This window comes from Tympanuchus pallidicinctus, unplaced genomic scaffold (genome assembly GCF_026119805.1).
Source record: "Tympanuchus pallidicinctus isolate F22 unplaced genomic scaffold, pur_lepc_1.0 scaffold5, whole genome shotgun sequence".
Taxonomy (NCBI): Eukaryota; Metazoa; Chordata; class Aves; order Galliformes; family Phasianidae; genus Tympanuchus; species Tympanuchus pallidicinctus.
The window spans coordinates 54,391,646-54,416,908 of NW_026294769.1; the positions used below are offsets into that span (position 1 = coordinate 54,391,646).

Here is a 25,263-nt window from a genome sequence, read left to right on the forward strand (position 1 = left end):
TTTAGCAAACACTGGAAAATGATCCAGAGTGAACACGGTGAGAAAATGAGTTCAGCTATTTGTGCTTCACTGTAACAAGCGTAGATGGGAATGTAATTTCTTAGTTTAGCTCATATAGAGTGGTGGAAGACTTCAGTACAGTTGTCATGCGCTTCCAGGGGTACACAACTGGTGTAAACCTCACTTCTGCTCCCTCAAGAATTGCTCAGCTGATGGTTTGCTCTGTGGCTTTTGGTAGTAGGAGTTAATTCAGGCATGTTCTGCAATCATTCTCTGGTGGTCAAATTAGGCAAATATTCTGGTTCCTTCTGACAGTTTGATTTATAAAGTTATTGGCTATTGTGAAACTTGCCTACTCCACAAAATGACTGAGAATTTATACTCTAAGTTAAAGGTCCTGTTGTGTGCAATACTTTAAAAAGTAACTTTTTTTTTGTAATATATGATGCCTGTTACATGTGTGTATACTTCTGCACTCACAGCCTCCCACCTACTTTTGTACTGGCTTTCTGTATGCCTATAACTTTATGAATCAATACCACTAAGTGAGTGTATTACCGTAATTCCTAAGGTCAGTGATTATAAAATGAAGAGTATAACTCGTAAGAAGTACTAAATAAATACAAGTAGGGATAACCTGGAAATCTAATGATAAAAGCTTTTGGTTATACTTATGGTGTACAGATCTGCTTTACCTGTATTTTATCCATGTTATCCAACTTATTAGTTATTTGTTGTTTGTAGAGAAATTGTTTCCAAGTAAAACGTCTTTTGTAGAATAGAGGTTAATGTTAGGCTTTAGTTTTACAGTATTTTGGGGCAAATCTCATTTGTTTTGAAAAAGTGTGTCTTTGAAAGTCCATGAGAATGGCAGGAATGATGGATCAAAATCTTTGTCATGTCACTATTTTTCAAGTCTCCTCATATCTGCAGGGATAGGGATGACTTAAGAGCCTTATTTTTTAGGGCTTGTTTGTGGGTGTTTAGTGCTGAAGACCAATATTTATTCAGATTTCAGCCAAATTTAATTTCAAAGGCAAATGAAGCAATTATATTACCTTATGCATATATCAATGAAGACCTTTCTATTTTTCATTTGGATACTCATGCTTTCTGTTCTGTAAAAGAGCTTTGCAACTACTCCAGCTGATTTCAGAGGCTTCTTCATCAGTTCAGTTAATAGTAAGACAACCCATCTGTTTTACAGGAACGACCGGTCCTAAAAATAAGAACTTCTAAAGATCAGTGAGTTATACTATGAAGTTAAAGAAGCTTACTGTAGTACTCAACCCAGAGTCAGCACCTCTGGCACCGCACCTCTCTGCAGTGCTGCTTTAGGAAGTCACTCCTTAACTGATGAACATGTTAATAAAACATTTGATTTCTCTGGTAATCACATGTTTGTGCAGTGAAGAAGTTAATAATTTCTCTGTAGGCTCATTGGACTTAAATTTCTGTGATGTATTTCTAGCATGAGGGAAAGTGCTTTCCTGGTTACGAAGGTAGAGATTAAGAAGCAGTTTTATTCATGAATGGTTTAAGAAATATTTTTGTCCAGATGTTTTGTGTGAAGACATTGAATTCGGCACTTCTGACAAATCCTGCTTCTCCAGAAGGGAGCTGTGGAGCTCCTATTGGATGGGAGCAGCTCAGGGTTTTTATTCAGTGAAGGATGTGATTGTTTAAAGAGATGCTGCATTCCACAAGCAGTTCTGAAGACCACAACAAAGGCTGTGTCCAGTGGTCTAAGTATCTTTTTCATTTGTTTTCAATAATTGTGTCCTCAAGTTGATTTTGCTTTCCTGGCTGTTCTGATCAAAGCGTTTTTGTGATAAACTGACTACTTTACATTTTGGCTTGTCTGCCAATCCAAATAACAAGAGAGACCATTGCTTATAACTGTGTAATTTTTTTATTTTAATATTCTTCTTCTCTCTTCCAACAGGCCATGTGTAGAGAAGAGGAAAAAATGAAATACCTATTCTTAATATTTTTCATGAACTTATTGCCACAATATGCTGGCAAGTCTTTGAGCAGAGATGGCAATTACCCAAAAACATTTGAAGACATTAGAAATGAGATAGCTGGCTATTATGATATTGCCAAAGCTATAATTGACCTTGCTGTTTATGGAAAAGCTCAGAACAGATCTTATGAAAGATTGGCTGTTTTTGTTGATACCATAGGACCTAGACTAAGTGGTTCAAAAAATCTAGAGGCAGCCATCAAGTATATGTACAGTGCCCTGCAGAAAGACGGGCTGGAGAATGTGCACCTGGAGCCTGTGAAAGTACCTCACTGGGAAAGAGGAGAAGAGTTTGCCATGATGCTGGAACCAAGGAATCACAGCATTGCTATTTTGGGACTTGGGAGCAGTGTTGCAACTCCTCCGGAAGGTAATACTTATGTTTTAATGCCAAACTGTATCATACCTCTAACAGTATTTTCTCTCAGTGGACAAAGTAAAGTTTAATTCCTGCTAGCATGGTTCTGCAGGACACAGTGCTAATTTACCAGTACTTCTATGCCTGACATGGTTGTGGTGCAGTCTGATGGTTCAGTTTGTTTGAATGGAGCTGTAAAATTCCAGTTGATTCCAGACCCTCCTTTAAATCCGTGCTTTGACTTGAAAACTCGTTTGCAAACATTCTGCTCCTCTGCTCAGGATAGTGGGCAATTTGGTCCTGTGATATGGGCTTATCTGGCTGTTCCTTTTTTACTGGGCAAGGAGACTTGGGGGAGTTGAAGGGGGGGGCAGAGAAAACCCTTCTAGGTGGGGTGCTGAGCTGACATGTGATTTCTGCTCTTCTTGCCATGTTCTGCCCTGCCAAGCTCAGTACTCCACTCTGGGGGAAAAAAATATAAATAAATAGATGTCAAAAAGAGGAGTAGAATCTTGTGCAGAGCTTGCAAAGTGCCAGCCCCTTGCTAAGCATGGCAATTGGTGTCTATTTGCCCTTCCTTCTCCTCGCTTCCTTCTCCTCCTTTCTACTTGCTGTCTCAGGTTTGCGTGGATAAGTTTTTGGCACCTGCTGCTGAAAAGTTTGCTGCCTTTGGTAGATCATACATGATGTGCTACTTCAGGAACAAGAATGATCTTTAGAGCTCAGCAAAAGACAGTCTTTTTCAGCTCCCAGAAATCATCTTGCTTGCTAATGAACTGGTTTGTAAGACTGTCTTTTTGTACATGTAAGTGTGGGGCTTTCTCAGGATTGCTGTGTAGAACCTTCTTCTGTCTGGTATAAATAATAGTAGACTTACTCCTAGACAGCTTCAAATGCTATCATGTTCCTTTATAAGGAAAGAAATTTAGGACGTAGAAGACAACATTCTATCATACTTTTCTTACAAATTGTACATTTTTTCTGATAGTGAGCTTTTTGATTGAAATGAAACAAATTCTAGGCTTTTTTGTTTAGAAAAAATGCATAGTCCTACAAAATATGACAAAATAAAATGGTGACACATAAGATATGCTTGGAATAAATCTTACTTGCTTTGAGAAACTGCTGCTGTAAGTTTTGTTGGTGGTATTTCTGCCTTACTCAAGTAAATTGCCTAAAATGCAATAGAACTGAAACCATTAATAATCTCTGTTTGAAGCTTAGTGCTTTGGTAGAATATTTAGTTGAAGGAGGGAAGATTTAGGTTGGATGTTAGGGGGAAGTTCTTTACAAGGAGAGTGGTTAGGCCCTGGAACGGGCTGCCCAGGGAGGTTGTGGATGCCCCGTCCTTGGACGTGTTCAAGGCCAGGTTGGACGGGGTCCTGGGCAACCTGATCTGAATGTGTACGTTTGGTGGCCCTGCTGGGCAGGGGAGTTGGAACTACATGATCCTTGAGGTCCCTTCCAACCTGGGTGATTCTGTGATTCTGTGATCTGTGATTTACAGCAAAGGTTAAACCTGCAACTTACTTTATATCCATTGCACTCCTATTCCAGGCTTCCTAAAACATAAGCTAAAATTAAAGTGGTGCTTTGGTGTTAGGCAAGTGTTACTGAACCTGTAAACACAACTGGCAGTTTAATCTTGGACATTTTCACATTCTGGGAAGTCTCCTTGCTGCTGCCTTTCCTCAGTTGTGCGCTCACCAGCACTCACCTGGGTTTGCCTTTTGTTTATTTGTTTTTTTAATCAACGCTCACAGTGGCTAACTGGATCCTTCTTTCTTTGTCTTTAAGCATCTTATTGTACTGATGATTGAAGATTGTTTTCAGTGCTGGTTTCTACTGTCAGATGCTAGAAATGCAGCATCATCTTTCTTCCTTACCTTTTTTCTTTCCTTCAAGATTGGCCGTGTTTCTGAAGAGGTGTACATACTGGTGTGAGAAAGCTGGATGGTAATCAGCTCTCTTCTGAAGAGCAGACAGCTTCTTACACGTGGTGGAATCCTCCTGAGGAAATTACTTAGTTTTCACTTAAAACCTACCCTATTGTTTGTGGCTCTTTAGACTTCTTCTACCCTCATCTCGCTGTGTGGGAGCTGTGGCAGGTTGCCATGCCCACAGCTCACCAGCCCCCTGTAAGCCCTTGGCTCCTGCTATGAGGGCTGAGTGGCCGCAAACTGACAAGGAAGCCAAGGGAAGCCCCCAGTCTCTGGGTGCTTGGAGGTGTGCTGCTCAGTAGGCCCTAAAGCGCACCTCATCTTGAACATGGCATGAAAATCATATGTTTAAGCTTTTTAAAGCCACTGCTTCATTGCTTCTGAGGAATTTATTCCCAGATTCTTCTGCTTTAACCAGCCATTGTCATTCTACCCTTTTCTTGAGAAACAGGGATAGAAGGCTGACATACAGTGCATTTAAAATATTTGAACCATTTCCCTCAGTCAGGGAATATCTGATTTCTCTTGTTTTAGCCAAGAAGCTGTGGGAACGTGAGTCATCTTGTAATCAAAATAATGCAACTTGATACAAGATGTTTAATGCTGATTCTGCTGGCATAGCATTGCTGTTGCTGCACAGTGAGGTCGTGCAAATCAGCCATGCTTGGTTGTGCCAGGAGACTGAACATTAGCTGTTAGATGGCTGCTTTTTTGTCTGATCATTACTGCCTACAGTCTCAGAGCTGTGCAGGCGATCCCAAAGGTGCTAGGTGTTAGCTTAGAGGTTGGTGTGTGTTTAAATCACTGTATTCCCACGGGGGTATGTTTCAGACATCTCAGAGCTCAAAATGCTGTCTGTAAAGTCTTGACAGAACCCTTCCTTCTCGGCACTGCTGATCCCTGCTGACACCAAGGACTCTTTCCTTTAGAGTCAGTGTGACGGCAAGAGGGGGTGACCCCACCTGTGCAAAGGTAGGCACAAGAGGCTGTTTCTTTTGCATCCTCTCAGCCATTTTCTGTATTCCTCCTGTTCCTTTATGTGCCACCAGTCATGAGAGTGGATGAGCTAAGAAAGTAGAAAACACTGGCAGAAGATTTAAAAGCTGATCCTCTTCATGTGTGTTGAGTGTTTCATACTGCACTCTCCACATTCCATGTGTGCCTATGAAGTTCTTCCTGGAGCTCTGCTTCCAGAGCTGTCTGAAGGGCTCTTTATTGAGATGGCAGTACTGTAACAGTGGTTAGAAACCTGGCTTCGGATGTTGGAAAGAGAGGGTTTGTTTTCCCTTCTGTGTATGGAAATTTAAACCTATCTTTCCTAAGAGTGACCAAATAGGCAGAACATGCTAAGTTTGCTCACTTTCCATTTCAGCGTATGCTGCAAATGCGTGGAAAAAAATCCACAACACTTGGAGAAAGAATCAGGAAGCTCTCAGTAGTAGTAGTATTTTTGCCTTGGACATTGAGCCAGTGTTGACTCCTGGTTAAAAGGGGTGCTTCACTTCCTGCTGGTGTTCTACCTAACTCATGCCTTTGGGACTGAAAACCGTATGGGACATGGACAGAACTTTGTCCATGTCTTGGATTTGCCTGGATTTACCCACTTTGGCCCAGATATGAGTTTGGCTCAGAGCTGCTTGTCTCACTGGAGGCTGAGACAGTTCTGATGTGCAGGATGCTTCTTAGTACCTTGCAATCTCATGGATAAAGTCCATGTTTCTATATCTTCTTTTTCAGGACTAGGCAATGTGCCAAGATGTCAAATTCCGAGATTCAGTCTGATTTGCACAACAAAAAGGGCACGGTGGGAAAGATTATAATTTTATCTAAGAAAAAAAAAAGCTCTATTCACTTTTAATGTATCCCAGGATTTGAAGGTGTTGGGTCAAAGAGAAAGTTTTTTTCTTCCTTTGGTCTTGTTACAGTGAGGAAGGAACTTTCATGCTTGTCGTAGTGTTGGGGAGAAGAGAAACATGAAATGCAGAGTGACCTGGATTTCTAGAAGTCAGCAGAGACTGAAAATGGTTACCACCTCAAAGAAATGTATTCCCAAGTTACAAACAGAATTAAATGTTAGAAAGTGCTCAGTTTAGGGGGCTGAGAAACCAGAGATTTACCATACTTAGTCAATGTCCTTGTATTGTTTCCAGTGTTTCAGCATTGGCAAAACATACAGATATATATAGAGAGGTTGTGTTGATTTCTGGTAGTGCTGATTATATCCCCAAAAATCTGAGCACAACAAATATAATTGGTGCTTTGAGTATCCTATAATTGAGGAAAAATAGTAGTTTAGCAGATGTTTGACCATAAAGTATCAAAGAAATCTTTTTTTTTTTCCATGTTTTTCAAAATGCACTTTGTTTTTCCTGATAGTTGTTTGATCCTGACATTTCATTTTAAAGAACTACCAACAAGGAGAATAAACTCCAGAATGCGTCCTGTCCTAAATGCCTCTCCTAGAAAGGAACGTCCTCTGGTTTCTCTGTACTGTTTGTAGCAGTGAGACTGAAATTAGGTGAATGTAAAAATGATACATTGGCAGACTTTTTTCTTAGTTTGTTTGTTAGAGTTGTGGGATTTTTGACTATCAACAACATTTGGTCCAGTCTTGTTCTTACAGAAGGTAATGGGAGTTTTGCCACTTATATAACAAGAATTTAATTCCAGACTGTTACTTATAAAATAGGAATGATAATGTGTCATGAAGCTGTTGAAAGAGTGGATCGTTGCTGTAGGCTCAGTCTTTTTAAGCCAGGGATGCTGCTGAAAGTAGTGATCTGGCCTTGGTTTTGTCTGATGTATCTTCCCCCAATGCTGACCTTGTTTCAGTTCTCAGCAGTGAAATGAATTAGGAAATTCAACTGGATTAACAGGAGGCCAGCAAAAAAGGCAATTCTGATGTGTAACAGAGGAATTACCCCTGAGTTGCCAGAATCTTAGGTGACCACTGGTCTCCAAGGAGGAGAAAGGGACTCGGGTACCTGTCATGATCAAGGGTTCACTGATGTGGATGGAGAAAATCTGAAGCTTGAGAGAAAAGTGCAAGACAAAGCACTGCTTCCACCTTCAGTGGATCCCCATTTTTCAGTGCATATGGTGCATTTGATTCATATTTTAAGATCATGAGACTAAGTCTTGAATGCCTGGATTGCTTTTTTCATTACTTAGAACAACACTGTGATAATAACGCTGCTGTTTTTCTTGGAATGTAGAAACTCCTATCCCTTAAGGACTTTCGGTGCTGTGGTGTTCAGCAGTCTGGCATCTGGAACAGAAGTTAGGCTGGTGGCATTTTGAGGATATAGAGAGTGGGAGTAGCACTGTGGTTTGGGGTGAGCATGCTGTCTGGGAAGGACATGGGTTCCAGTCTCTGTGTTAATGGATATGCATGTGAACTGTACAAACTAGTAGCAGCAGGAAAATTAATCTTCAGATTGTGACTCTTTATGGTGTCACTGAACTTAAGGTGCTTTCCTGGCAGCTGGGAAGGCCAGGCTGAGGCTCCTGCCTCACACTAGTGGTGCATAGTTTTCTGAATGTATGGGAAAAGTGTGAATGGTGCTGCCACTTCACTGCCAGGGAGCAGCTTGCAATGATTGGCATCTATTTCTCTTATAAGGGAAGGGTTTCTCTCAGTGCTTCTTCCTTGGACATGGACTTGGACATGGACATGTTCAGCAGCTGGTTTTTCTGGATGCTGCATGACTCTCTATGCAGGCTGTACAGCAAGCCCACGTCCTTTTCAGGGCTGTCCTGAGAGCATCAGCTGCAGCAGTGCTGCTGTAACAGAACTTTGTGCATCTGCTGCCCCGCTCCACTGTTTCCCAGGCTGTTATACTGGGTGTCAAATACGGCCTTCTTGCTGCAGGGTTTACTGCTGCACAGTAAGCTATATGTTACTGAAACCAAGCCGCTGTGGTAAGATCCAGTACTTGCTGGAAATTGTAAGTCATATTTGTTGAAAATGTAACTATTATATACTGTTTATTTTTCTCTCTGTCTTCTTAAAGAACTGAGCAATATATTTAGTCTCTGTGCTGTGCAACAGAACTGAAAAGCCTCATCCTTTTGGATAACTCTCCTATGTAATTTTAGTCTTGTGAAGTAGTTCTATTTTCTGTTCCACAGAGTAGGTGAGATCACATTTTCCAAAAGCATATTCATATTTTACAAAAGAATATTTCCTGATAATACCCCTCTTCTTCATTTCACAGTTTGCCTTAAAATATTTGCTCTTTTCTTCATATTACAGTTGTTTTCAACACATTGATATGCGTTGAGGGAGCAAAGATGTTGCTTGGTGTTAAGACTATTTTAAGTTTTCAGTCGGTGCTAATAGCTTTTGAGGGAGGAAAAAACGCGATGATGTGAATCTTTCATTTGCTTTAGTCAGACACCAAACCTTAGTTTGATGAGTGGACCCAGAATTTGGGTTTGTTTTTCATGACTTGCAATTATAGAATTGCATATACTAGTTAATTCTTCATTGAAAGCTGTTCCCTTGGGAAGCATTTGTCACAGGCCCCCTTGCTAAGTGATAACTTAGTGTAATCCTTTGCTTTTCTCAGAATCCAAGAAAGTCTTCTCCTGGACATTTAATATGATGATGTTAAGTACACCATACATGGAGTGCCACTGCAGAATAGTTTTACTTTTGTTTACTTCAGAAAATGCACCAAAGCAGAAGTTTTCACTTTGCTCCTTCTATGCTCTGGCAAATGCACGCAAAAGAGTCAGTTCTTTCTTTTAGTAAAGCACAAAGCAGAACAGTCAGGAGCAGGGTCCTGTTGTGGTTGGTGTGGCATAAACAGGAAGAAAAAAGTCCTCAGACCTTAAGATAAAGGTCAAACATTGAAGAGGTAAGACATAGTTGAGGGAAAAAATGTTTTCTGGGCTGATTTTAGAGGTTGCTAAGCCTTGATAGTATGTCTTGGCAAGTCCCTTACCCCATTTATTTTTCAATACTAAATTTGCCTTTTCACTCTTCTACTAAAAAAATTTCTTCTATCCCAAAGATTTCCCCTCCAACTCCAAAAGAATAACTCGATCAGCCAGTCACAAACGCTTGAGATTTCCAGTAGCTAAAATCAGCCTGGATTTCAACACCTTGATAGACCTTCAATACCTTGATGATCAGATTTCTGTTTCCTTCACCAGCTTTGTGAGTGGGATGAGGTACAAATGGGGAAATCTGAGGGAAAGTAGCAGTGGACAAGAAATAAAGGCATCAGCAGTGTGGTGTCACTGCTGTGTGCAGTAGGGCCACTGTCTTCAGGGAGGATTCACACGCTGTTCTCATGATGTGCTGCTGCTCCTATTCTTTCTTTGTTGTCTTCCTACCATGAAGAAGCATCCTGATTTCCTGGTCCTGGTATCCTGATGGTTCTGGTGACAGTGAAGACAGCCCTTTCTCCCTCCTTGTGCCATGGCTTCAGGGGCTGGGACGTGTTTCAGATGTGCTCTTCCCCAGGTTAAACCTCTTGACCATTATCAGAGCAACTGGAAGTGTTTTGTGTTTTTATGTAAGGCAGTTTTTAGGCAGCATTTGTTTACTTATTTTCAATGCATAACACACAGGGATGTTTAGTGGAGATTTGATTGGTGTCTTATCCAAATTTGTTGTGTCTCGACCTGGTAATAATGTATTTTAATTGTTTTAAGCAAAAATTGCCCTGTCCATCAGGGTATTTACGTGGCAGTGGCAGTGCTAGTAATATAAATTAGCAACATCATGGTTCTACTGTGTGATGTGTAAAAGAATTTGGAATTCTTATTCACATGCGGTGTGAATTAATGAAGTATGGAAGTAAGTATGGATCAGTGGTTCACTTGCTGTTAATAAAAAATATGTTGAATGATGACTACATTTTTATTTGTAACTAGATTCCCGAAGGACTGTTAGTGTTCACCTGGATGACAAAAAGGAGACTGCAGGGAAAAAAACCCCAAAACCAGCAATATAGGCCTTAATTGAGTAATCAGCAATTTACTATCCAGTAAGATTAAACAGTATGCAAATGATAATTCTTTCTGACTTCTCTAAATTCTTTTTTTAATTCAGCATCTGATAGTGACTAGCTGGATCAAATTTGTATGCATTTAAGAATCGTAGGATGGTAATAAAAACTGAGACTGGATTCTCGAATCTCAGATATTCATGATGCTCAACGCATTAAAATCTTGCCGTGTCTTGCCCTGGCGTGGCCAAGAATGTCAACAATATTCTGTGTGAAGTTTCACTGAGTTGTTCCGATAGGAATTCATCAATTCCTAAAACGTGATTATAGGGTGGCTTTTACCTTTTTTCTTGCTCTTCTTTGAAATCTGTTACTAATATAGACAAATGCATAATTCCAGGTACTGAAGTTTCTTAACTGTTTGGTGCATTTAATCTTGAAGAGAGTAAGTTGCCTCTTGGGGGAATTCCCTTTTGAACTAATCTAATGCTAGCATCTTTGCTGGCAGGTAAGCAGGTGCTGGGAGATGGCTGTCCTGATAGAACTGCTCATGCCAAGAAATCAGGCTTCTGATGTATGGCAGCAGTACAGACAGCTGATTTATGCGTGCTTTTTTAAAATACATATTATTGGACTTTCTGTAACTAATCAAGAGTGACTGTAATCCATCTCACCTTCCTCCTGCCTGCGAAGAATTTCAGACCTTGCTAATGCATGCAGTGCCATTTATTTCGGTTGGCAGTGTGACCAACGCTGTGGCTTAGCCAAGTGTTCAGACAGAATCATACACCTCTGTGTACAGAAGACTGTAGTACTTCAGTTCATTGCTAGTTCCCGTCATTAACATTTTTCCTGTACCTCAGTTCTCAGAAATGGCACGGTGCAGTTTACTGGTTAATACGAGAAATGAAAGGAAAACCGTAGCACTGTGCAGATTCTTCTGCTCACTGGCCAAGCCAACAAGTATGATCTTTCACACTGCGAGGACTACGTAGGCTTCAGCTTTGTGCTGTCAGCCAAATTTGTCGTGTTCAGAGTTCTGTCTTCTAGGCTTCATGCAGTTTACTTAATTATTCCCAAATGTCTTTCATCTCTTGGACTGTGCAGGTTATAATCTCTGTATTTTGCCTAAGTAAGCAGGCAGTTCTGCTCCCTCTTTAAATAGGTTTTCTGAATGCTTATGTTCAATAACACACAGCCAAGCTCTGGATCAGGTAATGACAGTAGTAAGGATAGAAGAGCATTAGAGATGTGGAGTAGAGCTGTGGGGCACTGGAGTGGTGGGAGATTCAAGAAGAGTTTGGTTGGTTTGGTTAAAGGCTCCGAGAGGTGAAACACTTCTCTTTATAAAAAGGAGCAATTCATTATCCTTTAGAGAAACTGTTGGGCTTTTTGTTTCATTTCTGCCTTTGCACTGGAAGTCTTAGGGGCTTTTACATGTGTGTTCACATGTTAATTTAAACTAAATATTGTTCTTGTCGCTTTAATAGATGAGACTGAAATGGAATCAAGTGGGGTTAAAATGCAATTGAGACATTGGATTAGTCAGAATTTACACCAGTAAACTTTGTTTTGTTATGGAAAGTGCTGTAATTGCTGCTTTACATATAGCATGCTGTCATTTAAGTTAAACTTGCAGAGAGAACCTTTGTTTTATTTTGTCGAAGGACAGCTTTATTTAGCTGCTTTGGGAACACTGAGAAGCAGGAGAACCTGGGCTGGAGGTCTCAGCTCTCATCCTCGACTTTAACTGCCAAAAAGCACCCTGCATGAACTCCTGATGCCTGCCTGCAGGGCAGGGCAGTAAATGTTTTGGTCCTTGACACTTCTTAGGTATTATGGATAGTTTCTAGCTGCCTGTGGCATTCTTTAAAAACCATCCAGGGTGGGTGTTTGTTCATTAATGCAGTAAAGCAGTTCCAACACCACTTACACTTCTTGCTTCCCTTGCTGAACAGGCTGCAGTGCAATGTCTGTCCTCTCATTGCAGAGCTACATGGCCCAAGTGGAGCATTGGGACTGGAGCATTGCAACTCAGCTGCAATGGGAGCAAGTGTAAGATACAAATTGCAGCGTCAACCTACTGAGACCTTGCATTTTCTTGTGGAAAATGAGATTTTGCAGATAGCTGGCTTTATTTCCAGTGGCATGGTTCCATCTGCAGAACAATTCTGTCAGAGGGATGCTCCTTAGTAGGTGTTGGGACCTCCAGTTCAGTAGACACAGCTGGTCTCTGTGAGCACTCTCGCCTACCTGCTAACAACAGTGAAGTAGAATTTGAAGGTGATTCTCTGCTTTGGCTCTTGGTGCCTCTTTTTGTAAAGCTAAGAATCTGAGTAGTTATTTGGTTAAAATTTTTACACCTTTCACATTAGGTTAGTCATGTAGCTAAAATCCACTGGCCTTTCCTGCAGCAGTTGATGTCTCCTGCCCTCTTAAGTGGTGCATGCTTAGGAAACCAGACTTTTTGTATGAAACAGTTTCTGTAAGGTTTTGAAGTGTACTACAATTTGAAAGAAGCCATGAGCCTGGATATAGATGCTAGGAAAGGTGATCTTCCTATATTTTTGTCAGTCCTTTTCATGTATTACAGCTCTAAATACAAAGCTAAAATCTCTAAAACTTACAGGGGGGGGGGGGAAAATGACTTTCAAGGAGGAACATTTCCTTTTTCATATCTGATAGTTTGACTTCTTCAGCAAATCCTTACTCCTTACCAGGCCCTTGTTTTTATTTTAAATTTTCAGTGATGGCTTTTAGGTGAAATGTGCAACATGAAAATTTCAGGCATCCATTCTATATTTGGAAGAAAATTCCTAGCTCACACATTGTTCAGGAATTTCTGCTTATCTGTGTAATCAATCAACAAAGTCAGATTTTAAACACAGTGGTAATTTGAATGAATTACTTTTTAAATGGCGTGAAATATAGCTCCCTAATTAATGTTCTGACAAGACAGAAGCATTCTCTGGCTTTGGAAGAAGATGTTTATATATAAATTCCTTCTCTTTTTTTTTTCTTTTCTTTTTTTTTTTTTTTCCTGAGCAAGATAATACAGCTATTTAAGATTATCCCAAGTGTTAAAAACAAACAGCTGGGTGGGATGTAATTTGGCCTGTGTGAATAGTTTTCCAGAAGTACCTGCCTATGTTCCTGTATCAAAGCTGAGAAACATGGGCTCCCAAGGAGAGTTCAGTAGAACTGTGGTGTTCTTTGGAATTAAATATGAAGGTGTTTTGTTGTTTGCTTTTTGTTTTCCTTTTTAATTTATGGACATGCTTCAACATTTTTTAAAGCCGTCAAGCTTTAATTTCTTTTCACTTATGGATTTAATAATTTTGTGTTTTAGTCTATAAATATATGCTTTTATGTGTCTGATGTTAAGCTAAGTTGGTTAGCAACATATCAAAACAATTCCATCTTTCTTATTAATCCCATAGGCAGCTTTTGCAAATGTTTCTATGCTGTTAATGATTGCAGTGAGGCATTAAAGCACATTTAGAGAACAGAATTCCTTCCATGTCTCCCTCATGCCCTTCAAGTGTGGTACTGCGTGTAGTTGGTTTGGGGTGCTATTACAGCTGTTTAGTACTGGTCCCCAGTGAAGCTTTTTACACAGTCTTCCTTTGCCAGTAAGAAATTGGGTTTGCTTTCTTGTGTTCTGTGCAACCCATGTTTTTCTGTCTGTTAAAACTGGCTTTTGGAGAGTTACAAGAAAACTGTAAAACCACTGTAATGTTTTCTTTCAGGAATTACAGCGGAAGTCCTAGTGGTAGCCTCTTTTGATGAACTGCACAGAAGAGCTCAAGAGGCCAAGGGGAAGATTGTTGTCTACAACCAACCTTTCATCAGTTATGGTGAAACTGTGCGGTACAGATCACTGGGAGCAGTGGAAGCTGCTAAGGTTGGAGCAGTGGCATCCCTCATTAGATCCATTGCTTCTTTTTCTATTGATAGGTAAGCATTTTTTTTCTTTTCTCCTCACATCTCACATTTCAGCCTTTACTTCACATGTCGTTTTTGGGTGGGCATTTTTGTTTTTCCCAACTTAAACGTTGCCAGCTATGAGTGGGTGTTCGGTTTTGAAACTATTGGCTGCGCGATAGTTCTTTTCCCTTGTGCTTTGTCATTCTTTCAAAATGTTTTCATTTTTTGTTACTGATCCAAATTGTGATTTTTTTTTTTTTATTTTTTATTTTTAAAGAACTTCCTGTATTCTCAAGGCTAGTATGAATATTCTGAAGTAACCAAAATCACGTCTGTGGTGACAGCATGTATCAGACTATATGTGATAACTCTCTGTATTTGACTGGACTGTACGTCCATAGTTTTTACTGTATTGGTAACTTCCTAAGCACTAGGCTGGCTTGTACTAGATGAAACAGTAGTCTGCTTCAGATACCATTAATTCAGAGCACTTTAGAAATAAGATTGGTATTTCTCACTCTGTTCTTTAAATAAGATAGGCTGAAACCATGTTTTCTTGTATTTTAGATATCTTAGTACATTGGCTACTTAACATATATAGTTGGTAAAAGAATTTTTTTTTTTAAATCTGAAGTTTTTTTCTGACTCTGAAATATTGTTCATAAAATGCTCATCTGTGTTGAAGAAAACAAGTTGAGGCACAGAGAGAAAATGGAGAGGAGTCTGGCCATTGGGTACACACTGTTATTTATATAGCATTTTTAAAATATGACACAGTTGTTGGTGAGTCTAATGCCTGCAGTGGGCTTTGTCCAACAGCCTGCTGGCTGAGATGAGAGATCATACAGGCTCAGAGCTGGACTGAGGACTGTGGATGAACCAGAAACATCCCCAGTCCTTCCCTTTGGAACTTGAGCTGCGTGATGAACAGGAGCCTGTGTGGTTGGACACAGGAGTAGGTGGGTGTTTAAGCCATTTCGGAGGCTTAACTGCCTGGCAACTAAACCCCTTACACAAGGGGGCACTGAAGAGATGCATGGGTACTGATGGATGGGAAGCTGGACATGAAAAAGCAATGTGCCACAGCCCAGAAAGCCAACTGTATTCTGGGCCACATCAAAAGAAGTGTGGCCAGCAGGTTGAGACAGGTGATCCTGCCCCTCTGCTCTGTGCTAGTGAGACCTCACCTGGGGTACTGCATCCAGATGTGGAGTCCTCAGTACAGTATGAGACTTGGGCCTGTTGGAGCACATCAAGAAGAGGGACACAGAAATGATCTAAGGAATGGAACACCTTCCCTATGAGGACAGCCTGGGAGAGCTGGGGCTGTTCAGCCTGGAGAAGAGAAGGCTCTGGGGAGACCTAATAGTGGTCTTTCAGTACCTGAAGGGTGGCTGTAAGAAAGAAGGGGACAGACTGTTCAGCAGAGTATGCTGGGATAGGACAAGGGGAAATAGTTTCAAAGCAAAAGAGAAAGGATTTAAACTGGATATATGGAAAAAGTTTTTTACAGTAAGAATGATGAAACACTAGAACAGTTGCCTGGAGATGAGGTGGATGCCCCATCCCCAGAGACATTCAAGCTCAGGCTGGCAGGGCTCTGCGCTACCTGTTCTATCTGTAGGTGTCCTTGTTCATTGCAGGGGAGTTGGACTAGATGACATTTAAGGGTCCCTTCCAACTCAAACAAGTCTATGACTCTGTGGACTTTATGAAAGTAAGTGGTGCTGCATTTTGTAATACTATTCTGTTTGGCTTTTGCGTGTTCCAAGTAGTGCATGTTATTTCTTGCTACCCCCAGTTCCCCGTTAGGTCTTTACCCAAAGAGTCATCGTTGTCTGTGGCTAACCTGACCCTGAGTGTGTGCCACACTGGAGACATGTCCTGTTAGGGTAATGGCATGGTTTCTTTTTAATCTGTGGTCCTTGGTTTTGTTGCTATAGAAGTGAAGGCTAGGAAGCAGAAAGAAGTAATATAGCATTGAGTCTTTCTTGTGGCTGACAATGGGAAGTGGCTGGGGCTGGCTTTTGGAAGCACTCTTGAGTCCACTATTGGGATCAGAATCTAAGTGGTCACATCTGAGTAGTGTTAGAATTGTGCAAACCTCATCATTTGTGATGCTTCAAAAAGTGTGAGAAGTGAAGTAATGTCGACTAATTGACTTGGATCATGTGCTATGCTGTTGGTGTTGTACTTGATAACATTTTTATGTGTTTCATATGTTCCCCTAAAGAAGCTGACATTATGTGCTTAAATTGCTTTCTTGAAAATAAAGTATTTTGAATTCAGATACTGTCCAAACCATAGTAGTGCTCCACAAATGTATCACTTTATAATACATTTTCTAGTACTAATAATGTTCTAGTAAATTTAACACTGTTGAACAGAAAGTGGTATATGTTTCAAAAATAGTTTTATGGGGGGAAAAAAAAAAGGTATCTTTTGCAAATAGCCTTATTTGTTATCATTAAAGAACATTGTAATCTATGACCTGTTGATTGTCTGAAAACCAGAAGATGATCTGAGCGCTGATCTTTCCACTCCTTATTTCTGGCACCCTGCAGAGGCATTCATTTGAAAGCTGCTCTTTGCATCTTCTGTTTTCCAACCTGTTTCTGGAAGTGTTTTTTACATGTAGTGGAAATTATAGAGATGTGGAACAGAGGTAGAGGCTCAAGGTAGTAAGGCCTGTTTATGAGATCTGAATACTGTGTTACAGTTATATCAGAATTCAATGAAAAGGGAGGAAACACAGCTGCCAAATGCATGTTTGTTTAGAAGCATTGAATCCTTAATCTATGCTGTGAGTTGAGGTGTCAAAAGCAATTTCAAATTTAGATGCTGCCAAGAAGCACTTTTTTCATGGAATGTACTTTCTGTCCCTTCCACACTTACCTTCACTTAGGAGTTTCTTTTAGGGAAGGAGGAGGAATTGGTTAATCTATTTTTCCCTGCAATAAGAGAAGTATTCAGGCTCAGTCACTTCTGCCCCTCCGTGGTGCACAGATCTGTGTAGTGTTTCTGTCAGGAAACAAGCACTGCTGCAGACAGAATGGATTCTCCTGTATCTGTGCCTCCTCTTGTGTTTTCTTCTGTTCCCTGTTTGTGTCCCCTTGTCAGTCTATAGCTGTGCTGTGCTGTGCTGGGCATTCTGCTGTGATGCAGTGCCTCTCTTCAGCCAGCATCTGGGGCTCCTCTTGCCTAAGCTGCTTTTTAGTGTGATTAATAGCAAATGCTGCATTGCTGGAGGGAACAAGTTAGCAAGTTAGAAGGGTGAGAGATGAAAGGTAATGTGCTGTTGAAAGGCTTCTTAGTATTGTGAAAGAAACTCCTGCATTCTTCCAGTTTGTACACTACTACTTTTTTGACCAGAACCTTCACTTTGGAGAGCCCCCAGTCCACATATGCACCTATATATGAGTAAGTGATAGTGGTATTAGGGCAGTTTTCCAAAGCAAACATATTAGAAGAAAGTATCCCCATAATACTTGCTGTCCCACTTTCCTCAGGTCACCGAAGGGCAGAACTTCACTGTTTTCCCTCAGTTATATCAGTGTGTTTTTTAGTGTGGGGGGTTTTTTGTTTGTTTGTTTGTTTGTTTTTAAGATTGCAACTTATATTGAACAGGGCCTGTTGCTACTCTGCAACAGATTAAGCTGGCTAAAACAATGAAAACCTCTTCACGGTGCGATTTCTAGGTGATCTTGCAATGTGAGCAATATTGGTAGGTTAAAAAGAAGTGCAGTGTAGTAAATCAGCATCTTAGGCTTATTGAGGCAGGTTATTAAAGTTTACTGACAGGATGGAATTGGTAAGATCCCAGAGTGAATGAAATCAGTGTTCTCTTACTGGCAGCCTGCTGACTGTTCCTTGGTCCAGAATTGGCAAGCAGCTACCATGCCGTCAAGGGCAAAAACTGTGGATCCTGAAGAGAACCTTTGAGCAGAGGTAGTGTGGGCAGCATATTTTTCATTAAGGTATGGTACTAGAGCTGTAGAGAGCATAAAACTGCTTAGGGTCTCAGGCACCCCAAGTCTGAACGAGAGCAAGAAGGAATGAACTCAAACATTGCTTTATTGTTATTAGAGCTGGTGCCAACTCATCAGTGATAGTGAAGAGCTTTGTTTTGTTGAGTTTCAAGGGCAGAGTTTGTTTAAGGTTAGGACAAAATGGTGATTGACTTAGAAATAAAATTGCCTACACGGTCTCTCTTGGCTTGTTCGAAGATGGCAGTACTTCCATGGCATTTGTTACCATGTAGTCCAGCTCTTCTGTCATGTTAGGAGAGATCTTGAAATTGTCAGTGTTTTGTGTCAATGTTTTGTGTCAGAGTCAAATGATTCTCCTGCTACTTCATAGGTGTCACCTTTCCAGTGAGTTTTGATACTCAAGAGAAAGTCACAGTAACAAGTAATAATTTGCCTTGTCCTCCTTGCAAATGTTATGACTACCTGTCTCCCAGTAACAAATTCCAAGATGTTGGCAATTTGGTGGTGAAGACGCTGAAAATCTGTATATTAGGAATCAAGAGTAACAGAACTACTCTCAAGGAACCTTCTGAAATAACGTGTATTATTGTAACTAATCAACAGTATCCATAGTATTTGCTTTTTTGCAGAAGCCAGGATGTTGACTTTTTTTTGCTTTAGTAGCTTGACTATACTGTGATTAATGGTCTTGTACAAATTGAAGCATTTGTAGGTGTATTTGCTGTTGTGTGCAATGAACTGATGAGTGTTTCTCAGTTTGTGGTGGATATTATGGCAAAAATACTCAGTTTACAAAGCAGAGTTAGAAAATGTGGTTGTGATAAGGTAGCCACAAGTCTACTCTTTTACTTCCTAGCTGTAAGTTTTTAGAACGCACTATAGGCAGGCCAGAGATATCCATTCACTGTTAAAATGGTCCATTGCATTTGTCTCGTGTGAATATGCTCTTATCAGTGTGAGACTGTGAGGACATCTTTCTATTCCTTGAGAACCACAGATTAGATAATGTTGTAACACTGCATCTTTCTCTTCTTTTTATCCTTTTTTTTATTTATTTTTTTTACCCCCAGTTGGTTTAATCTGCTTTTCCCACATAAGGTAACAGATACCATTGGTGTATATACATTGTACCCTCAAAAATGTATCTGGCATTTTCTTTTCCTTTCCTGCCTTTCTTTTCGTTCTTCACTGCTTTGTAAACAATTCATTCCTTTCTTGATCTCTCTGGCAACGTGAGTGTCATTTCTTGGCTCTCATGTGCTGGCACAGTGACTTTTAACACATCACCTCTTCCTAATGCTAATGCTTGGTCTGCTGCCCTTGGTTCCAGATGTGAAGCTTCCTCCTTTCATGGATATTCTGGCTTAAGGAAAGTAGTGGCTTCATGGGGATGTTCAACTTCTGCTCTTTCTGTCAAGTTTTCTGAAGTCTGGAATGGCACAGGAGTTTTTATAGCATTTCTTTTGCTTGTATTTGAGGGTGGTTTGTTTGTTTGTTACTTTTTTAACAAAGAGATGCATTTGACCTTTAAAACTGGTGTGTTTTCATTGAAATGCTATACACTCTGGTTATGATAGCTGACCCGGAGGCTCCTTTGCCTCCTGTTCTGCCCCTCCTTTTACCATGCATGCCAGTATACTTAATTTTGCTGCCATCTTAGTGGTCTTTCTTAACTGCTGTGTATAAATGGAATTGAATTTCAGCTGGTAAGCGCTCCAGAGAAGCACAAGGCTACAACCTGTATAGTAGCAGTTCTTTATTAATAAGAGAGTCAGCATGACCTGAGTCCATCCTACTCATGAGAGCTGTAAGAGAGTCCCTCAGCAACCCTCCAGCACTGTGTGTGAATCAGGCTGAGCAGACCTGTATTCTCTTCCCTGTATCAGTGCCTGTGAGTCAAGCAGATAAGATATGTCACTGTGCCCTAGAGGGCTGCCTCTCTTCTGTGTTTAATGGCCTGGGTCACCAGCTATTAGTACATTTCTAAAAGATAAGCTGTGTCATAAAATGATTTCTGGAGCTCTGCAGCTAACTACTTCTTGCTTGCTATCTTATTTTATTTTATTTTAAGCATTTAATAAAGCAATTTCTATGAACAGGTAAACCAGTAGTCGCACTAAATAGGAGTCAGGTTTGCCATCACTTATTCTTCAGTAACATCATCTGTTGAAGCATGAGACTGGCCATCCATATGGCTCTTTAATTAAAAAAAAATAAAATAAGATCTTGGGCACTTGAGCTTAACTAATTTTTTTTTTATTGCATCTGATACCCATTGAAAGGAAAATAGCAGAATTGTTTTATGTATACAAAACTAAATAGGAATTTTGTATTATTAGTTCTTGTAAGGTTTTTTCTTTTTTTAACTTCCCTCTGTACACTCTTCTTTTACTCTGGGATGGTGTCCTGGTAACTGCAGGATCTGGGCTCTGGAAGCCATGCAGCCTCAGTGTATGGATATATTTTAACTCATCTGTAAACTTGCTTTCCTTTTTTTTTCTTTCTGTCTTTCTTTTTTTTTTTTTTTTTTTTTCTTTGCAGTGGAATACTTTGTATCTGGTTCACTTGGAATTAGGGAAAGTATTTTATTGGTTGTTTGAACTTCCTCCCCTTCTGATTGCTACAGATCCTTATTTTAAAACATCTTTTTTCCCCACCTGATTAGTTAATAATAATTAAAAAAACAAAAAACAAAAAACAAAAACAACAACAACAAAAAAAACAACCTTTTTTTTTTTTAAAAAAAGCTACAATTAAAGCTTTATGGTTAACAGAGACTGAGCATATGTTAGCAGTTGGGCCATGCTGTGTACATGATGGAGTGCATCTTCTGGCTTAGTTTCACCAGAATGGAATCCAAAACTTGCACTCCAGGTGGATCACTTCAAAAGCTCAGTCTCTCTTCACAGTGAAAGGCTGAAGAGACATACCTTGTGAGACCTCCAGAACAGTTATGTAATCTGCGTGAGACTTCAAATTGTTTGCGAAGTAGCTGTCAGATGTGTCCTCTGTGATATAAGGATCACTGTGCAGATGCAAGCTGTTGCTTGTGATTGCCAAATGGTGGTTCCAAGAGGGGACGTGAACAGAGCCAATGCTTTCTGTATGTCACGGAAGATGAAGTTAGGGATCATTGGAAAAGCTGGGGAGGGACTTTCTGTAAAGGTAGCAGCAGGATGAGGGAAAATGATTTCAAGTTGGAAGAGGGTAGATTTAGACTCTATACTGGGCATAAATTCTTCACTGTGAGGGTGGTGAGACACTGGAACAGGGATGTCCCTGGAAGCACTCAGGCTGGATGGGGCTTTGAGGTGTCCCTGCCTATGGCAGAGGGTTGGAACAAGATGATATTAAAGGTCCCTTCCAACCCAAACCATTTTCTGATTCCACGATCATCACTGCGTTTCAGCTGAGTGTGGCTCCTCAATGCTGATGAGTATGTACAGTCAGCCATTATTAGTGAAAACTGTTTGATAGAATGGTGGAACTAGATTTCCTTTATGTCAAGGAAGAACGTGGAGAAAGGTCTCTTTTAAAGGGAGAAACTCACTGAGTTAACTTTCCAGAAGTAATGTTTTCCAAAGGATGTCTGGGACACGAGACATTTCTTTGAGTGTAAAAACAAACTATTTCTGTAATCCTTGAGTGAAAAAAAAATACACTAAATTTACCTTTTTTCCATTTCATTTATGGTGCTCAGCTGGTATCTGGGATTTTTCTTGACCACTTGCAATGCTCTATAATTCGGATACTGGTGTTCCAGTTGTACTTCCAGGGAGCTAGCGGTTGTCGGAAAGGCTGAAAATAAAGACTTTATGTGTATTACTTGTGGATCTGTTGCCTTCATTTATTTTACTCTGTAAACTTTCTTTGCTCGTTGCCATATCACAGTGACAGAGAACCTGTTGTTACTATTGCCTCGTTCTGGTTTTCAGGTGGCTTTTTTCCTCTCTAGCAGGTGCGTTTTATACTTACAGGGTGAAGTGATGGTTGTAGATCGTAAAAATCTTTTGAGTTGGAAGGGACTCTTAAAGGTCATCTGGTCCAAGCCCCTGCAACGGACAGGAACAGCTGCAGCTAGACCCTTCCAGCTGACACTGAGCATCTCCAAGGATGGGGCAGCCACCATCTTTCTTGGCAACCTCTTCTAGTGCTTCACTATCCTTGTTGTGAAAACTTTTTTCATTATATTCAATTTAAATAATCACTGTTTTAGTTTGAGACCTTTCCCCCATGTCCCATCACAATAGATCCTACTACAGAGGAAGTGGTTTCAAACTGAAGGACTTATTTTCTTTCAGCAGGGGAGAAAACGCACTCTTGGTCAAGGTAGTTTAGAATTGATCTCTGAGGGAGCTGGAAAACCAGTCAGCCTGATGTTCAGAGTCCTCTGTTTTGATGCTGTAGAGCTTTATAAAAAGTCTTCTTGTGAGTAGGCAGCACCTTCTGGCCATTTTGTGTAGGCTTGAGGAGTGCACGGACATGCACACAGCAGGAAGCTGAGTGGTAGCCATGGAGGTGTAGCAGTAATTCTGAATTGTGAAAAGAAGCAGCAGGAAAGACTGCTGTCTATGAACACTTATCACTGAAGGATAGTACAGCCACAAAAATTGTTCATAGGAAACCTTTCAGAGAGAGATTGTCCTGGGGCAGTATCCTATGGTAACAGGATACAGCAATATTTTCTTCTGTTCTCCTCAGTGACCAGAAAACAAAGATAAAACTCTCATTTGCAGTTGTAGTAAGGGGAAATAAGAACATACCATGTTTTGTAAGTCTCTGGTGGGCTTGTGAAAGATTCTGGTGATGTTCATAGCACTGCGTTGTCTTGCTCCCCTAAGAGGTATGAATTGGCGGAGTGCTATGGGATTTATTTTCTTGTCCTGCACTTAGGGGCTTTCCCTGCAAGATGTCTCAGTATATTGTTGACTGACAATTCATTAATTTTTACTTTGCTTCTTGTGTTCCCTGAAGGCCAGAATGCCAGACTGCATCTCGCAGTGCAGTCTTTCTGCTTGTTTTTGGGCAAACCCTAGCTGACAGCCAGATAACTTGCATGTCTTAAGGAGAAATGGAGCTCTTTGCTAATATTCCACAGTCAATAAGATAAAAAAGAACAGTTTTATTCTGCATTTGCATTCATTGCTGGTTCACATATATAAAGATGTTGACCTTATAAAACTGCCACGTCTTGAGTTTCTTGTACTGAGCTGTAAGGAGTTACAGCTGTGCTTGCTGAGGTCGAGTACTGGGAATTTTAGCACTTTTATGTGATTTTCTGTTAATTTAACCCTAATCAGTTCTGGCACTCTTTAGTAGTGTTGGCCTCTTCTGAGTCTCTGAATGTCTGTGCCTATGAAAATACTGTTAACAAGTTCAGAACCACCTAGCATCATCATAATGTCTTGCTCCATCAGTTGCAGGTCCTGTTTTGGTGCTCTTGTGTTGTTCAATTTTCTTGATTAAACCGACAAGCGTCTTACCAGTATGTGGAGTCCATAAATACAGAGGATAAAGGGAAAACCTGACAATGAAACTGCAGACAAAGATTTCTGAAAAGGATCTGAGTAATACTGTGCCAGCAAATTATTTTTACAAGAGGTGTGTCTATTTCTCATCTGCTGATAAGATGTGAGAAAGATGTAGAATGTTGTTTCATTTTACTGTAATTCTCCATGCTTTTTCCACGAAGTGTAGCACTGAGGGCTTTATCTGGAGAGATTATGAGCTGATGAGCACCTGACTCTGGACAACTGCTAGAGATTCAGCAATACCAGAATGTATCAGAATCATACATTAGTTGATGTTTGGGGAACCAGAAGACAGGAGTTGGTCTCAGTGATCCTCATGGGTCCCTTCCAACTTGTGATATTCTATAACTCTACGATTCTAATACTCATCATTGAAAAACAAACAAAAAAAAAAGGGTATTGAGAGTAGGGACTGTGCTCCTTGATGTATAATGGGATTACTCTACTAATTTCAAGATATACTGCAAACTTTTTTTTTTTTTTTTTTTTTTTTTAAATCTTGAGCTGAAACAGTTTATATAGTGGTCTACTGTATAAATTTCCCCACGTATTCAGTTTTATTATTTTCATATTTTGGTTTTTTAGTCTGTACTTTCCAGTAAGTACTGTTTCCATTTCCTCTACTGCTCATTCTTTCTCAAGATCTTTTTGGTATTGTTCTTGACATATGGATATTATTTAAAAAAAAAATTACCTTCAAGTTACTGAACAGTTTTATTATGTATGCACTAATGTTTTATTTATGAAATGTGCTGAATGTACTGTAGGACATCTGAAGTATTCTTGTCAAGGTTTACTGCCTATTTCCAAAAGGTGAGCACAAGTTTGTGTAGGGACTGACTGGTTTTATTTGCGTACAACAATATGATGTGTACAACAATATGTTTTATTCCAATATGTAACTTTTTACTTATGACCTGTAACACAAACAAGCAAACAAACCTAGGTGCCACTTGGTGAATACACCTAGTGTGGTATTCAGCTGTTAATATCCATAATCTATGTGCTTTATGCACCAGGCATGCAAAGGATTTGGAGGAACTAATTCCTCATTTTGTATTGCCTTGTTTTCTCAAATGTGGGCAAATATATTGTTTGTTCCAACATACTATGATTTCTCTTTACAAGAATGGTTGTATTATTTTCCAGCACTAGTAGGCCTCTGGTTTTGCTAGTTCTTCTACTTCCTACAGCTGTGCTTGTAGCTTGTCAATGTGGTAGGACGTTTCTATGTTATTTCATTAAATGATGTCTTCACATAGGGTGGTCTCACCTGGTTGCATTAGCTCTACGATGATGTGTGTTCAGGCATTAAGTATCATCACAGAATCATAGAATGGCCTGGGTTGAAAAGGCCCACAAAGATCATCCAGTTTCAACCCCCTGCTGTGTGCAGGGTCGCCAACCACCAGACCAGGCTGCCCAGAGCCACATCCAGCCTGGCCTTGAATGCCTCCAGGGATGGGGCATCCACAACCTCTCTGGGCAACCTGTTCCAGTGTGTCACCACCCTCTGTGTGAAAAACTTCCTC

At 40.3% G+C, this 25,263-nt stretch overlaps 1 protein-coding gene across 4 annotated transcripts in view; it reads left to right on the top strand.

Annotated features, from left to right (window-relative positions):
- The window catches only part of CPQ (carboxypeptidase Q), a 157,610-nt gene that overhangs the window by 18,663 nt on the left and 113,684 nt on the right, over positions 1–25,263 (top strand). For all 4 annotated transcript variants that reach the window (XR_008211078.1, XR_008211077.1, XM_052703293.1 and 1 more), the window contains exons 2-3: positions 1,946–2,396; positions 14,034–14,241. Coding sequence is in view for 2 of the 4 variants with exons in the window: in XM_052703293.1 (XP_052559253.1) it covers positions 1,949–2,396; positions 14,034–14,241 (656 nt within the window). In the remaining 2 variants the exon portion in view is untranslated. The remainder of the gene's footprint in view (positions 1–1,945; positions 2,397–14,033; positions 14,242–25,263) is intronic.